General features: G+C 45.5%; 1 protein-coding gene across 1 annotated transcript; it reads left to right on the top strand.

Moving 5' to 3' along the window:
* Positions 1-9,302: 9,302 nt before the first annotated feature.
* On the top strand, positions 9,303-14,772 carry DRG1 (developmentally regulated GTP binding protein 1). Its single transcript, XM_058816730.1, has 9 exons — positions 9,303-9,435; positions 9,599-9,722; positions 10,508-10,683; positions 11,073-11,142; positions 11,708-11,877; positions 12,530-12,660; positions 12,963-13,130; positions 14,060-14,182; positions 14,657-14,772. The coding sequence occupies exons 1-9, from the start codon at positions 9,394-9,396 to the stop codon at positions 14,754-14,756; spliced, it is 1,104 nt and encodes a 367-aa protein (XP_058672713.1). The 5' UTR covers positions 9,303-9,393; the 3' UTR covers positions 14,757-14,772.
* The last annotated feature ends 508 nt before the right edge of the window (positions 14,773-15,280 follow it).

The raw sequence follows: 15,280 nt of genomic DNA, 5'->3' as shown, positions 1-15,280 counted from the left end.
ACCCCCACCCTATTCGCGGAGACCCCCCCTCCAGCCACTCGGGCTCCCCCCCTGCCCCCCCGCTTCCTGCCCCCCTCCCTCCCCGCATCCGCCAATGCAAGAGCAGCCAGAGCCAGCAGGCCGGCCCCCACCCCGCCCGCCCGCGGGGGCTGGGGGCTGCAGTCTCCCCCTTCCCCAGCACCGATCCTCCAATGCCGAGCCGGCAGCGAGGCCCCCCCCCCTGCGGCTCACGGGGGTGGTGGGGCTGCGCTCGCCCCCTCCCCCAAATATCCGGGCTGCAGCTCGCCCCCGAGACCCCCCTCCCGCTGGAGAGAGGAGGAGGGGCCGGCGGGGGGGGCTGCAGGCAACCTTCCCCCCTCCCCAGGCGCGAATCGTCCAATGCAAACCCTCCCGGAGCTGCAGAGGCGCAGAGCGGCCCCCACCTCCTCGGCTCGCCTGAGGAGAGCCGATCCCAGAGGGGCCAGGGGCTGCAGCGCAGACCGGCCTCCCCCCGGTCTTTCATTGCATTTCTCACCCCCACCCCCCGTACGCGATCAACTCTCAGCCTCGCTAGAAGAGCGCGGCGCCGGCATTGTGGGGGAGGGAAGGGGTACAGCGGGAATTCTTGCAGTGCGAAAATGCCCTCCCCCTGGGAGCGGCTGGAAGGAACGGTACCCGCGGGCCGGGGGCTGCGGGAGGCACGGGCACCTCAGAGCCCCGGGTGCGTCCATGTTGGGAAAGCGGCCGCCCGCGGAGCCCCTCCCGCGCTCCCGGGGTTCCCACGGCGCCCGGAGCGCCCCACGCCCCAGCGCGGCGAGGCTCCCGCTCCCTCGAGTTACCCTTCCCGGGCCCAGGTTAAACGCTCCGAAATGCGCCGCCGAATTCACTGCGCGGGGCTGCCTGGACTGTCCTAGTGCTGAATCTTCCCTATGTGCTCCAGGTCTCTCTATGAAGAGCTGCTATTTCAACATCGTCGTTATTCATTTGCATCTGAAATCTGCTTTCTGTCTCAGAGAGGAATTTTTCTCTACTTTTGAAAAAACATCTCTTCCCCTCCCCCCCCCCCCCCCATCACACACACACACATTCCCCAAACATAGTTCTTTGTTTTGTTAAAGACAACGCTTGGAAAAAAGTGTTCAAGGACACTTTTTTTTTTTGCATTTGTAACATCAAGCTTAATTAAGAATGCTTGGACCACCTATTCACGATCTAATATTGTCACTTAAACTATTCTGTGGAAAATAGTGAACTTGGCTCATGTGAGGGCATCACAAACTACAGAGCCTTCCAAAAGCTCAAACCCAGCACTTGAATTAAATAGTGGTGGAACTGAAAAAGCATTCTGGGTACTGATGTGCAAATGAGCGCACCAAGCTTCCAACTTTCAAAATATTACATTAACACTTAAGGCCACACAGTGCCCTCAGCCTGTACACCAGATTTCTTGTGCTTTTGATAGGAACTGTTTGTCTCTGCTGCAGTCAGAATATAACCAGTAACTTTTTATTACTGCACTATGTGTGTGAACACCCTGATATGAACATACACTTTGAGAAATTCGAGGTGGAGTGGTAGCAATGCTGACAAAACCCAGCTTAAGTACACCCTATTATGTAGATAACACAGTGCTTGTATTCTCTTAAGTCTGTGACACACAAGTTGTACTTGCTACAGTGAGGAAAATGATTGTGTTTAACTCACTAGCCAGGCTGCAAGCACACACAGACATGGAGCAGTGAAAGAATCTGGAATTTGCTTATCTTTCCTAGTGGCTTTGGACAGTTGTGTGCCTTTCCCCCAGTGGTTTATTAATTTGCTTTCTTTTAGCCCCCAGCCTCACATGGTTCCTGCTTCCTATTTCAGTTCCCTCCTCGCCTGTTCTTTGTCTCTCCTCTAGGCAGGGGGAGGGGGGTCCTGCCTCTCTTACAGCACTTTCCTCAGAACTTTCTCCAGTTGCCACGGAATGTTCTGGTTTCGGCTTCCAGCCCTCCTGTTTAAAAGGCACCATCCCACAGACCCTGCCTGCTTCTCTGGGTAAAAGCTGAAAAAACCCAAATCCATGGCTGTTTTCTTGGCAAGTGACCCACTCACACTTGCCACGAGGATGCCAGATCAGCACACCGGGAGTTCACACTCTCAGTAGTTGCTGGATGCTCATTCAAGATGACTTCCAGCACCTTGCAGTCCCGGGTAATCACAGGGATCACACAGCCCTCTGCCTTGGCTCCTCAGCACTCTGCCATGGCAGAGCCTGCAGCTCTCCTCTTGATACTTACAGGCTGTGCACACTGCCTCACTGCACCCTACAGCTCCACCAGCACACTTACAGGACTGCTGCTTAGAACGTTCTCTGGTCCCAAAGTTACCCTGTCTCAGAATATGACACTATCAAAGTAGTCACTCAACTAGTCTTTGTTAAAACATTGCCAAATTCCTTCTGAAAATGAACAGGTACTAAACACACTGAGCAAAAATTGGACTCATCACTATGAACAGACTTGTAAGGTGAAGTTCCCTAAATTGAATGTGATGACTAAATGACACTTCTCCATACATAAGTGTGTAAGCACACAGGAATGATTACCTTCAAACTCAATTACCGTCACAACTAACAAGTTACTTTTTAAAGACAAAGTTCCAGATAATGTGAAAGAAAGTTTTAAATTTCAATTTTGAAATTTATGTTTTCTGTATCCAGTATTTCCTCTCCTTTTTAGATGATTAATAATCTATTTTCTTCGACACCTTCTGCACTGGAATGTGCTGAACTTCTTTTGAATCCATCCCTCCTTTAAATAAAGGCATTTTCTTCAGCTACTTTATTCAGCTTCTCACTATTTCCTGTCTCACTTCTGCTCAAGGGAATTCCTGAGGTGTCCCTAAATGTTTTGCAGCTGCCTGGTGCCTGCTGAAGCACTCTGATTGGTATTTCAATAGTATTAATAATCTCCTTTTCTCCAAACATGTGTGTACCATTTGGGACTCCACATTGTACATTGCTCGCTTCACTGCAGATCAATTGCTACTGGCCTTACCCAGAAGTGCAGACCTTAAATTGGTGTGCAAATATAGGAGGTAACAAAAGACTGTTACAGTTGAATCTGTTCAAACATATTTGGGTATATGTTAATTAGAGTTGAGTCATACCTATTTGTTCAACACTTTCAACTTGTGAATCTGTGTAGGTCTTGAGGCTACTGAAATTTTTCAGAATAGTCCCATTATTATACTCTTTAAGAAGGTTAGTCACTGTTTCACAGGGATTATAATATTAGCAGAGACATTTGTGCATAGCACTTGTGCCAGCTAATCTGTCATATGAACCATTTCCTTTCTATGCATGTTCCACAGAAATACACAGCACTGAGCACTTTGTGGCACACTTGCAATTTCAGTGAGTAGCTGTCAGTTTTTCTGAGCTTTCACCCATATTTTAATTAACTGCTACTGATATAACAAGCAATTAATTCAACATTCATTACTTATTCAGTTGATTATTACTTAAATTTAGTTTTTAAAGCTTGCTCAGTTTATTATTAGGAATCATCCCATGAGAATGCCAACCCCAGCAGCAAGGATTCTCAGACTTGGAGACAGCAGTTTCCTCTGGAACCCAGACGTGGGTTTAGTGATTTGTCAGCTTTCTCCTCTTTAAAAATACCCAGCACCCTCACAAAACCGACAGCAACAGGATGGTATGTGATGCTGTGGAAAGTACACAGGAAGACTTACTTTAAAAAGAGAAAACAGCAGTGTTTGGTTTTCCTCTTTTTGATCACTCTCCTCACTGCACCCCTGTACTGTGTACTCTGTGTGTTGCATGGCAGTCCACGACAAAGTGTGGGGAGCTGATGTTAAACTATACAACTTTTAATTGTTATACTAATTTTACAGTCTTGGGAGCCAACCTTTGATACTTAATCTCCCTTTTGTTCCCCTCATTTCTTCAGTCTACTCAGTTTAACTTATTCTAGACTGCCTGGAACCAAAGCAACCTGACCCATTCAAAACAAGATTGCCACATTAGGGATCTGCAACCTGGAAATACAACCTAGAATTCCATCTGGTTGACTCCCAGTGAATTAGGCATTCATGCCTACCTAAGCAAACCTGACTGACAACTTTTTCTCCTAAAACATACATTACAATACATTCCTAAATATGCAATGCAAGCACAAAGGTTTGGTATTTACAGATTAACAGCTAAACTACTGTGCTTTCCCCCAGGAAAACTCCTACCTAGACAACAAGTAAACTGGCATGAAAAAAGTTAATCCCAAAAGACAACTAGGAGCAGCTACATCTTTATATTTTACAGCATTCAAAAGAGACACAACTTTATATTGGCTCAAGAGTTAATTAAGATGTGAGTTGCATCAACTCGAGTCACTTCACCTCAGGCAATCAGTATTATGCTTCCATTGAAGATTCAGCACTATGGATTTAAAAAATCTTACCTTTAGATAGAGCGTTTTCAAAATATCTTTCCTCCAAACAGACACGGAGCTGGCCCTTAGTCCACTCATGATAGCTCATTGTAGTTTTGTTTCCCCTTCAGCACGAGCAGTTCTTCCCTGAAATACAATGATAGGGTTAATTAGCAGCCAGTTCTCAAATCAAAGTACAATTCATAGGGTAAATTTGCAGAATTGTAAAAATGAAATAAAACCAAACACCAAAACTGAACAAAAACCCACAGAAAAGCCACCTTAAAATGAACCAATTCTCCATATGCCTTTAGTTGCAGTTACCCTTTTTTCATGAGGAAACTCTGTCAGGTGGTTACAGTCCCATACCCATAATTGTTAAAATCATAAGTACTCAGATCACCGTTACCATTTCATAGAGATTATTTTCCCCTGGGCAGGTGATCATTTCTGAGGGGATATGAAATTTCCAGATCCTTGCTTCACCTGGAATCATGATTTCAGTTCCTCCCTGTCACCTTCTGCCCACTTTCTGAAACCCTGCAGAAATCCCACCACTAATCTAGAAGCGCAGTCTGTAGCAAGCCCACACAGCATCAGCTGATTGCCAGTGGAGTCTGCAGCTTCTGGCAGGAGGTGAATTACCAAAACCACAAGGGCTGTACTACCACCAAAGGAGCTCTTAAGCTAAAATGACCTTCCCAGTGCACTGTGAATAAACTTGATATCCACAAGTATTTGAGTTATTTATTAGAATATAAAAGAGGAGGAAAAACCCTCAAACCTGACTAGGTGAGCACGCACTGCTTATTTTTAACAAGGTACTTTATGTGATTTTAATGAAGCATTACATGAGTTATCACAATTAATTTCATACTCACAGTATTTACCATGTATTGTACAATGATAAATTTTAAATGGTTATCCAAAACACTTGCAAGTCTCTTTTCAATTTACTTTGTTTGCATCTCACTATCTCATGTAAGTAAAACTCTTACTCAAGCTAAAATACTGGTTGTTTTAGAAAGAATTTCAGAATTTGAATCATAATGAAGTAGCTTATTTAAATTTGATAGTTTGACCTAAAACCTAAATGCATTAGCTCTAAGCTCTCCTGTGGAAGTGAGCTACAGTTACCATACTCCAGGGCAATGCTATGGAAACATGACAGTTTCAATCATTCTGCAGCAACTGCACATTCCTCCTGTGCAAAAATAAAACTGAGGCACAAGTAAAGGAAAAGACTTGCTCAGGATCAGTGTCAGCAGGACTGAAATGTGTAGATGATTTTTTGAAATCCATTTTTCTCCATTGCTCAGATCTTGCTGATGAGCTGTGTGCCATTTCAGTCACATCCCTGTCCCTGGTGAAACAAACACTCCTGGTTTTTCCCAATCATTGATTCCAGGCTGTGCCGTGTTCCTGAGGTGTTTGATGAGACAGCCTTTACCTCAGATGCAGTCCTCGTCCACCTGCTGAGTATCTTCTAGAATATTGCTTTCCTTATCTTATTAGGAATATTATAAGAGAACTGCTGAGGGGTTTATCTCCTCCCCACTCCCAGTTTATCAGTTAGTCATTCATAGGACTGTGTGATCATTTGTGAGTTTTACTGCAGATCTGAGCCTTCATTCTGTGTCATCTGACATTACAGGAGAGACTGACTGTTGTGCCAGTCCCAGCCTTTGGAATATTCCCTCTGCTGCACTTCATCTACATTTCCTACATGGAATGATTGCAATTTAAAAACACACATACACATTTTAATAAAAAAGATGGCAATTCACATACTCCATCTTCCATCAGTGCCCACTATAAAGCTCAATTAACCTTTGGAGCAGATCTCAGTCTCTTGCATCTCCTTTCATTTGCTCTCTGCTTCTACTGGGGGCTTTTATCTCTTCTGATATGATATCCAATTTTCTATTAATATTTTCCTTGATTTTTCCCTTCTCTGACTTTTTTTTTTTTCCTTTTTCTTTAATAAGGTTTTATCATTTTCTAGTTTTTACTGCAGTCCTCAGGGGACATCATTTATCCATTCCCAGGCACCCACCCTTCAGTTATTTTTCCAGCTGTTGCGTCTTATTTCCTATGGTCAGAAGCACCCTGTTCTCTAAGCACCATATCACATAAAACACCTCTAGATTAAAAAATTCACAGCAGAAGGAAATTCACAAGAAATAAAAGTAACATTACTCTGTTCACAACCTGGAAACAATCTCTGTTGAGCAAGCCTTTCTGAAGCTTGAAAGATGGTGCTGTTATAAACTAATATAAACTACTTTAAACATCCTAACCAATTAGAAAGTGTTAATTTGGCTACCAAAAATCAGACTAATTATCTTTATTAATTAAATTCTTTCTTCCTTCAGGTAATTAAGGACAATACTCAACACTGAAAGAAGTTTTTAGGTGCCTAAATTCCTTATACCCTTTGCTTGAGTAGCTTTCTGAGAAAAAAAGAATTTAAGAGCTTACTGAGCAGCTGTATGTTAAGAACACTATGGAAACATAAACCAGGAATACAAAAACCAGCCAGTAACTAAATATTCACACCATGTACTTTATTGGCATCTTTGTTCATTCAGCCCCCACTTTGAAAAATAATTTTAAGTTAGACTCAGTTTATGAGACTTGGAGTGAGTTTGTAAGAAAAACTAGCAATAAGTTCTGGAATTAACCATGACCTACTGCACAAAAGAGGGGAGATCTTAAATCCTGATTGAGCATTCAGAATCTGTATTTTTCTCAATGTTTTTCCTTTTACTGAAAAGAACCACAAATGTGGACTGATTGTATGGCTGATTTCAGTTGAGGCATAGAGAAGTTCAACTCCATCTGAAGTAAATAGGAAAAAATTTGTACCAGGGTCAAATCCCTGTCCCATGTTGGAAAAGGATGTTGTTCACAAGGAATAATTAGAAAACCATGAACAAATATACAGAGGGTAGGTGCATTTATATTTACCCTAGCTTAGCTGAACTAACAGTACCAGGAATAGCAATTCCATTTTATTTGAGATTCTATTTTAGTAAGCTCTGTATAAGCTTATATTAATAACAGTTCCTACTATAAAGAGTTTATGACAATTAAGGCTCCTTTCTTGATGAAAATGAGACAGATAGGGAAATGCAGAGGCAGAGACCACAAATAGCAGTGTGGTTCCCATTGCACTAGCACTCTTTTTTTTCCCATTTTCACTGTAAGTTAAAGAAGATTTAATGATTCCATAAAAATTCTATCACTGAAACTGTTGTAAGGCAGGTTAAATTTTGCCAGTTGTAACTCAGAATTCTGTCTGAAGATGTGGCAGGTGTGTCTGTAAGAGTTCACACTACGGGCCCAGGAGAGTGTATTTTTGGCTTTTTTTCTAAAGTTAAGTTTTACGTTTAGATACACCCTACAGAAACAGACTTTGCAGTAAGTTGAGATAGAAGAGCCTTCCTGGAAAGGACACTGAACATGGACAAAAAGGTTTCTATAAATATTCGAATTTAGACAAAATATGACACAGAAACAAACTTGTAAACCGAAGTCCTGAACAACTATTAAATTGTATTTCCATGTCATAAAAATACTTTTAATTTGAAATCCAATTGTTTGGCTTCTTGTGAAACAGCTTAGCGCTGGAAATGCTTGGCATTTTAAAGTTTGAAGGGACCTTTTAAAAAAATCCTTGTTCTATTTAATTAGCTTGCATTCAGAGCAGAGTTACAGATGTCCCTGGGGCACAGCGGTACGTTCAGGACTCGGCTGAAAGGAGCCGTGAGAAAGCTCCGGCATGAAGTCCCGGTGTGACAAAGCAGCAACTCGGGGAGGCTCCGCCGCGGGCAGTGCGGCAGCGCCACCCGGGCCGGCAGCGCTGCGGATGGCGGAGTGCCACAAATGCACAAATACACACCTGGCTGTGAGCGGGGCGGGCTGCGGGAGGGACCGCGGAGAGGCTGCTCCGGGTTAACCCCAGGAAAGGGCACACGGCACCTCCCCTCGAGGGCAGCGAGACCCCCGGCTCCTCTCACAGCTGCGGGGCCGCTGCTTCAGCGCACGGCTCCGCTCGCACCGCCCTCTCTCCCAGCCGAGCGCCCGGCTTCTCTCGCCGCCGCAGCCCGGCCGCCCCTCACGGCCGAGCGCCTCAGCCGCGCCAGCGCCGTCCCCGGGCCCCCTCAGGGCTCTCGCACACCCGGCTCATGCCGGCTCCCACAGCCGCCACAGCCTCGCACACATCACACGGACACGGGGCACCGACACACGGATCTCACACACACAGATCAACGTACACGGATCTCACACATACACGGATCTCACACACATGGACCTCACAGACAGACGCCAGCGATACACCAATCTCTCTCACACACAGGGATCTCACAGGCACACGATCCCTCTCACACACAGATCCATCACACACATGGATGTCACAGGCACACGGATCTCACACACACACGGGTCTCTCACATACACGGATCACTCACACTCAGGCATCCTTCAAACACACACGGATCCCTCGCATACACACGGATCCCTCACAAACACGGGTCTCACACACACATGGACGTCACAGGCACACGGATCCCTCACACTCAGGCATCTCTCCCTCGCACACGGATCTCACACTCGGGCATCTCTCACACACACACAGATCCCTCACACTCGGGCATCTCTCACACACACACGGATCCCTCACACTCGGGCATCTCTCACACACACACGGATCCCTCACACTCAGGCATCTCTCCCTCACACTCGCCCCCTCACAGCGTTGCCCGCTCTTTCTGTGAGGCGGCGCGCGCTCTGCACACGGCCCAGGGGGCGCTGCGCCGCCTCCCCTCAGGGCAGCGCGCGAAGCCGGCGGCGCGCGCCGCGCGCCCTTTCCCGGCCGCCGTCTCTCGCGAGAGGTCGCCGGGCGCGTGCGCGGCCCCGAGCGGTGCGGGAAGAGCGGCGGCGCTGAGGGGCGGCCGGGCGGGCCGGGCCCGACGCCACCATGAGCGGCACCCTGGCCAAGATCGCGGAGATTGAGGCGGAGGTACCGAGCGCCGAACGGGGCGGACGCGGGGCTGGGGCCGGGGAGGGGGACGGGCCGTGGGCAGCGCCGTGGAGGAGTGGCGGGGCCCTGTCCCCGGGCGTGGCGCAGGGGCCGAGGGCGGCAGAGCCCTCCCGGTGCGACCCGCGGTGCTGTGCCCTTGCAGATGGCCCGGACGCAGAAGAACAAGGCCACCGCCCACCACCTGGGGCTGCTGAAGGCCCGTCTGGCCAAGCTGCGCCGGGAGCTCATCACCCCCAAGGGAGGCGGCGGCGGCGGCCCCGGGGAAGGTGCGTTGTGTGTGCGGGAGGTGGGACGGAAATCGATCTGATCTGATCTGATCTGATCTGATCTGATCTGATCTGATGGGGGGCTCTTGTCCCGCACATCGTGTCAGGTTATCTGCTAAACAGTCACAGAAACACAGACGGGTTTGGGTTGGAAAGGACCTATTTCGTCTTACCCCCGTCATAGCGGGGAACCTTCGCTAGGTCAGGCTGCTCCTGTTTAACCTGGCCGTGCACGCTTGCAGGGATGGGGAAGCCGCAGCTTCTCTGTGCGTTCTGTTCCGTCCTTGCTTTCTCTTGTCCTACCCGGTACATGGACCTCTAACCATGATTTCTGTCCCTTCCTAGGGCTGTGGGCTGGAGCACTTCCTGAAGTGTAGATGAAAGTGCTTTTGTATTTTGGCTCATGCAGTCTTTGCAGAAATCTTAAGGTTTTTACACAAAGAAGCACCTTTGCAGCAGCCACCTCTTTTTATATATAAAGGTGTGAATTTCCTATGCTGCAGTGCTTAAAGGGAATGCTCCACTTACACTGAAGTCAAACACAGTGCACTGTGAAGCTTTGCAGCCAAGATTTTATTAGACAGGTACATGTCATAGAGTGTTACAAAGTGGTGCAAGCCAATAAAGAGTGTGAACAATCTGTTTCCCACTCCCATCCTTCTTCTAGGAAAGCCTACTTGGCTTTTGCTCAGGCAGTATTAAAAATAATGTATATCTGCTGTCCAGAACATTAGAAGATAGAAATTGTCAATCATTAGGCAAACATTTCTACTCCTTATTTGCAGGTTTTGATGTTGCCAAGACAGGTGATGCCCGCATTGGGTTTGTGGGTTTTCCATCAGTGGGGAAATCCACTCTTCTAAGTAATCTTGCTGGTGTGTACTCTGAAGTGGCAGCCTATGAATTCACTACACTGACGACTGTGCCTGGAGTCATTAGGTACAAAGGAGCAAAGATCCAGGTGAGATCCTGTGTCTGTGAGGGCAGGATGGGCTACACAGATGCTGTGCTGTTAGGGTTCAGTGGTCTGGCCTGACATCAGCAGGTTAGAAGTGATGTGTAGAAGTGCTTGAGAATGCCTTGGAAATGTTTCCATGAGGTATGGATTTCTCCCTGGTTTTTACTTTGCCCTGGGAAGAAGTTCCTGTGGTAGTTCTAATTATTCCCTAGGAGATAATCTATTCCACGGGATGAATGTGGCACATGGGATAATGCAAGACACAACAGTCAGATCAGTCATACTCTGTTCAGATTTGCAGTAGAGTCAGCTGGTTTAGAAGGGTAAAAGTAGGATTGATTTAATGGAGAATGCTTTTCTCATGTGATGCTTTCCTCCCTGTGAACAAACAGCTGCTGGATCTGCCAGGAATTATTGAAGGGGCCAAAGATGGTAAAGGCAGAGGTCGGCAGGTCATCGCAGGTGAGTGTGTGAGAGCTGGAGACAGCAGCCAGTCACTGCTTCATGTAACACAGGGCAGGAGAATGGAGGCTTCACTCACTGCTCTGATGTCTGTAAAAAGCTGGATTGTTTCTGGACTTGAGCTGTTTCTGAGAAGCAGTAGCTGCTTTTGTATTGTTGTTTTCAGTTCTGTTTTGTGCCCTTGCTGGGTTTGTGCTCTGCATTGACACTTCAGTGAAAGCACATGGCCAGGTTTGCAGGCAGATGTGATCCCATCCCAAACAAGGCTGCTGGTTTTATTCCTCACCCGGTTAATTGTCCTCAGTCTGGTGTCTGAATGGAGACAGGAAGATTTTTTTCCAGCCTCTGTCATTGTTGCAGCATGTACAGATCTGTCCGTCAGTGATGCTTGGCCAGCACAATAAACTTCAATCCTGGTATTTAAAAATAACCAATATGCTTTAAAAATAACCCAGCCTTCAGGGGTTTTGTAGTGCCATCAGTCCACGAGCTATGCTGTGGTTGTTTTGTCTCAGGTTATGTGAGAATGCTTTTTGAGAGGTGACTTTCTTTTTCTGGTTCTCAGTTGCTCGAACCTGTAATCTCATTCTGATTGTTCTGGACGTGCTGAAACCCCTTGGCCACAAGAAAATCATTGAGAATGAACTGGAGGGATTTGGAATTCGTCTGAATAGTAAGCCCCCCAATATTGGCTTTAAAAAAAAGGATAAAGGAGGCATTAACCTTACAGCCACAGTAAGTTGGAACTTTTCTTTAACCAAAATTAAAAACAAATTGCTTGGAGAAAGAGGCATTTGTAGTTGATGGTATGTCTGGGACCATGCTGAGCTGTGTGTGACTTCTTTAGGAGCTGAACTGCTGCTCTGTGCTGCAGTCAGTTACTTTCCTTTGAGGAAAGGATCCTTTATCCACACCTCTCCTGGAGCCTGACCACGTCCTTGCCCTCAAAACAGAGCCTCGGTGGCTTTCCACTCATAACAAGTTTGACATGCAAAGGAGAGCGTGCAAAAACTGCCTCTTCCTTGGTGGCTACAATGTTCTTTCTGAGAGGATTGCTCGGAGTTTCAGGCCTTGCACCCCATTTACCTGAATCTCTAATAGACAGAGATAGCAAAATTCAGAACTCTGCACTCTGATACCTAAAGTGTGGTTGTCTGGGCTCTGAACTAGAAGATACTTGGGTGTGTGTTGTATCTGGTCCCAAACTGGAAGGAAGCACTGCTGAAATGTCTGAAATCAGTCATGTGCAATAAGTTAAAATGCAGCTATTCTTTCTAGCAGTGCACATGCAGTGGTTGCTTGGTGACAGCACTGTTAGCTGTAGCACTGGATTTGGCTGTTAGCTCTGCCATTCCTTAACTCTGTGTGTGTGTCTGTGTCTGCTCAGTGTCCTCAGAGCGAGCTGGATGCTGAGACAGTGAAGAGCATCCTGGCAGAGTACAAAATCCACAACGCCGATGTCACCCTGCGCAGCGACGCCACCGCCGACGACCTGATCGACGTGGTGGAAGGGAACAGGTACTGCTGGCTCCCTCCCTGTGCCACTCCTGTACTCTGTCACAGAGAAAAGAACTGGCTTTTGGCTCCCAGGCTGTGCCACTCCTGCAGTCTGGGTCACAGAGAAAAGAACTGGCTTTTGGCTCCCTCCCTGTGCCACTCCTGCAGTCTCTGTTACAGACAAAAGAATTTTGTCTTTTGGCTTTACTTCCCACTCAAGCTGAGCCACCAATGTGGCATCAGCATAGAGATAAGCTTTTTAAAAACATTTTTTTGCAGTGTGCTGCTGTCAGGTTGCTCTAACAATTTCTTTCTCTTTGCAGGGTTTACATCCCATGCATTTATGTCCTAAATAAAATTGACCAAATTTCCATTGAAGAACTAGATATCATTTACAAAGTACCCCACTGTGTACCAATATCTGCTCATCATCGCTGGAACTTTGATGATCTGCTGGAGAAAATCTGGGACTACTTGAAACTAGTCCGAATGTGAGTCAAAATTGCTGCTTTCTGTGCAGTTAAGTGCATGGCTGAGACTGAAAAAGGTCTCAGAAATGGATGTGGACTATTTTACAATGTTTTTATACCAACTGGTATTTGCTTTGTAACTCAGAAATTGTGCTTGTCTTAGCTGTTGTGTGATAGCCACAAGTGCTGATTTGAATTTGTAGGTGAATGAAAGGAGAATCTTGTGAATCCAACACCAAAGCACATCTGAAAAAAATTCCTGAAAATATGGAACTCTAGTCAAACTTTGTGATAACCCTGTGATTCCAGATGTAATAATCTTTTCAGTTTCCCATGGATGCTCTCTTGACAGAGCTTAGTTCTTCATCTAGAATTTCAGATATTTTTACAAATTATTCCAGGTTTACATCATAATTCTTGGGCATTTTTGGATGAGCTTACGAATGAGTTTATTAATACTCGTAATACAGTAATTGTTGTATTTTACATTTATATCTATCTGCTTGTAATAATATAGAATGTATTGTGAAAAGGCATTTCACAATCCCTTGTGACTGTGGTCTAGGTATCTGTGCTATAGACTTCAGCAAGTGCCTTTTCTAATACATGTTGAGGTTTTCACAGAAAAAAAAAGGCAAGTTGGAACCATAATACTAAAGATGTTCTTTTCCAACAACTCTTGCCATTTGGCTTTTTTAAAGCACCTTTGGAAAGCTCACAAGTGAGAAACCTTTGCAGTCACAAGGGAGAACCCTCTGCAGCCACTGGCTGCCCAGGGGCATTTTCAGCTTAGCTCCACCAAAGGTTTTGCAGTGCATCCATTGGAGCAGTGGGACCTGGCCAACGTGCTGGGGGTGACAGTGCAAATCACTGAATCACTGATGAAATATCATGGTGGGTTTGAAGAGGAAAGTTTTGGTTACTGACTGATGGTTCCATCTGTGTTACAGCTACACCAAACCTAAAGGGCAGCTCCCAGACTACACCTCTCCGGTGGTACTACCTTACTGCAAGACCACTGTGGAGGATTTTTGCATGAAGATCCACAAAAATCTCATCAAAGACTTTAAATAGTAAGTATTATTGTAAAAGAAGATGTAGAACAGAAAATAATGCCTTCAGATATAATATTTCATCCTCTTCTAAACTAGAAGGGAATACCAGGACTTTTTTTTAATGTTAAATTGAATAAATCTGCCTATTATGATAATCAGTCTTAGTACTTCAGTTGCTATATTTGATGTTCTCACGCTCTTTGCTACATGAATGTCCTCTGTGGAGACAAATTTATGTTGCTATTTAAAAGTAGCACTAAACACAGCACTGCAAGCCATTGTCCCATGCACTGGGGTACTCAGGACAAATTCAGGCTTTGTTTTGATCTCTTTCTAGCCTGGTTCACACCAACCACTCAGCCAGGTACTTGTATGAGAACAAAAATAGCTCTGAAGCATTGCTTTCTGTATTAGCTGTGTGACAGAAATAGCTGCTGTTCTACTTGCATATCATACTTCTAAGCCTTTTAAATTTGATTTTTCTTCTTTCAGTGCACTGGTCTGGGGTTCATCTGTCAAACACAACCCTCAGAAAGTTGGTAAAGACCATACTCTTGAAGACGAGGATGTTATTCAGATTGTGAAGAAATAAAGTTATTCTTACATGGTTTGTTGCTGTGCCTGAAATTTGTCATTAATTGTAATTGACAACCCCTCCCTGCCCTCTCCCAGTTTTTATTTAGAAATGGCCTTTTCTTATAACACCTTGCTGCATGGTAAAAGTGATGTTTCTGGCCAACTTACACTGCAGGGGCTCGTTCCAGCAGAACTTGCAGATGAGAAACTGTGGTTAAATGACTTTCACAAGGACAAAATCTTGCAAGAAGCTTTGATTGCTGGGATAAGGTTCTGCTGCATGTCCGTGTCCTTCCAAATTAGAAAAAAAATTCACACATCAGGAATTATTTTGTTCCAAGAACAAAACATGAAAAGCAGAGGCTAGAGAATCATATCTTATGAAACAATGCTGGAGGACAGAGTTCCAGCTGCCTTTATCTGAAAGTGTTCCTCTTGGAATGCTTCAAGGCTATTAATAGTGCTGCAGTGGTGGAAAAGCTGGGCAGTTCTGCTCAGGAGCAGTTGCTTTTTCAGTTGTTTAGACTAGTGGCAGTGAGC

Source organism: Ammospiza caudacuta, chromosome 18, assembly GCF_027887145.1.
Source record: "Ammospiza caudacuta isolate bAmmCau1 chromosome 18, bAmmCau1.pri, whole genome shotgun sequence".
NCBI lineage: Eukaryota > Metazoa > Chordata > Aves > Passeriformes > Passerellidae > Ammospiza > Ammospiza caudacuta.
This window is presented reverse-complemented; position numbering and strand designations above follow the sequence as displayed.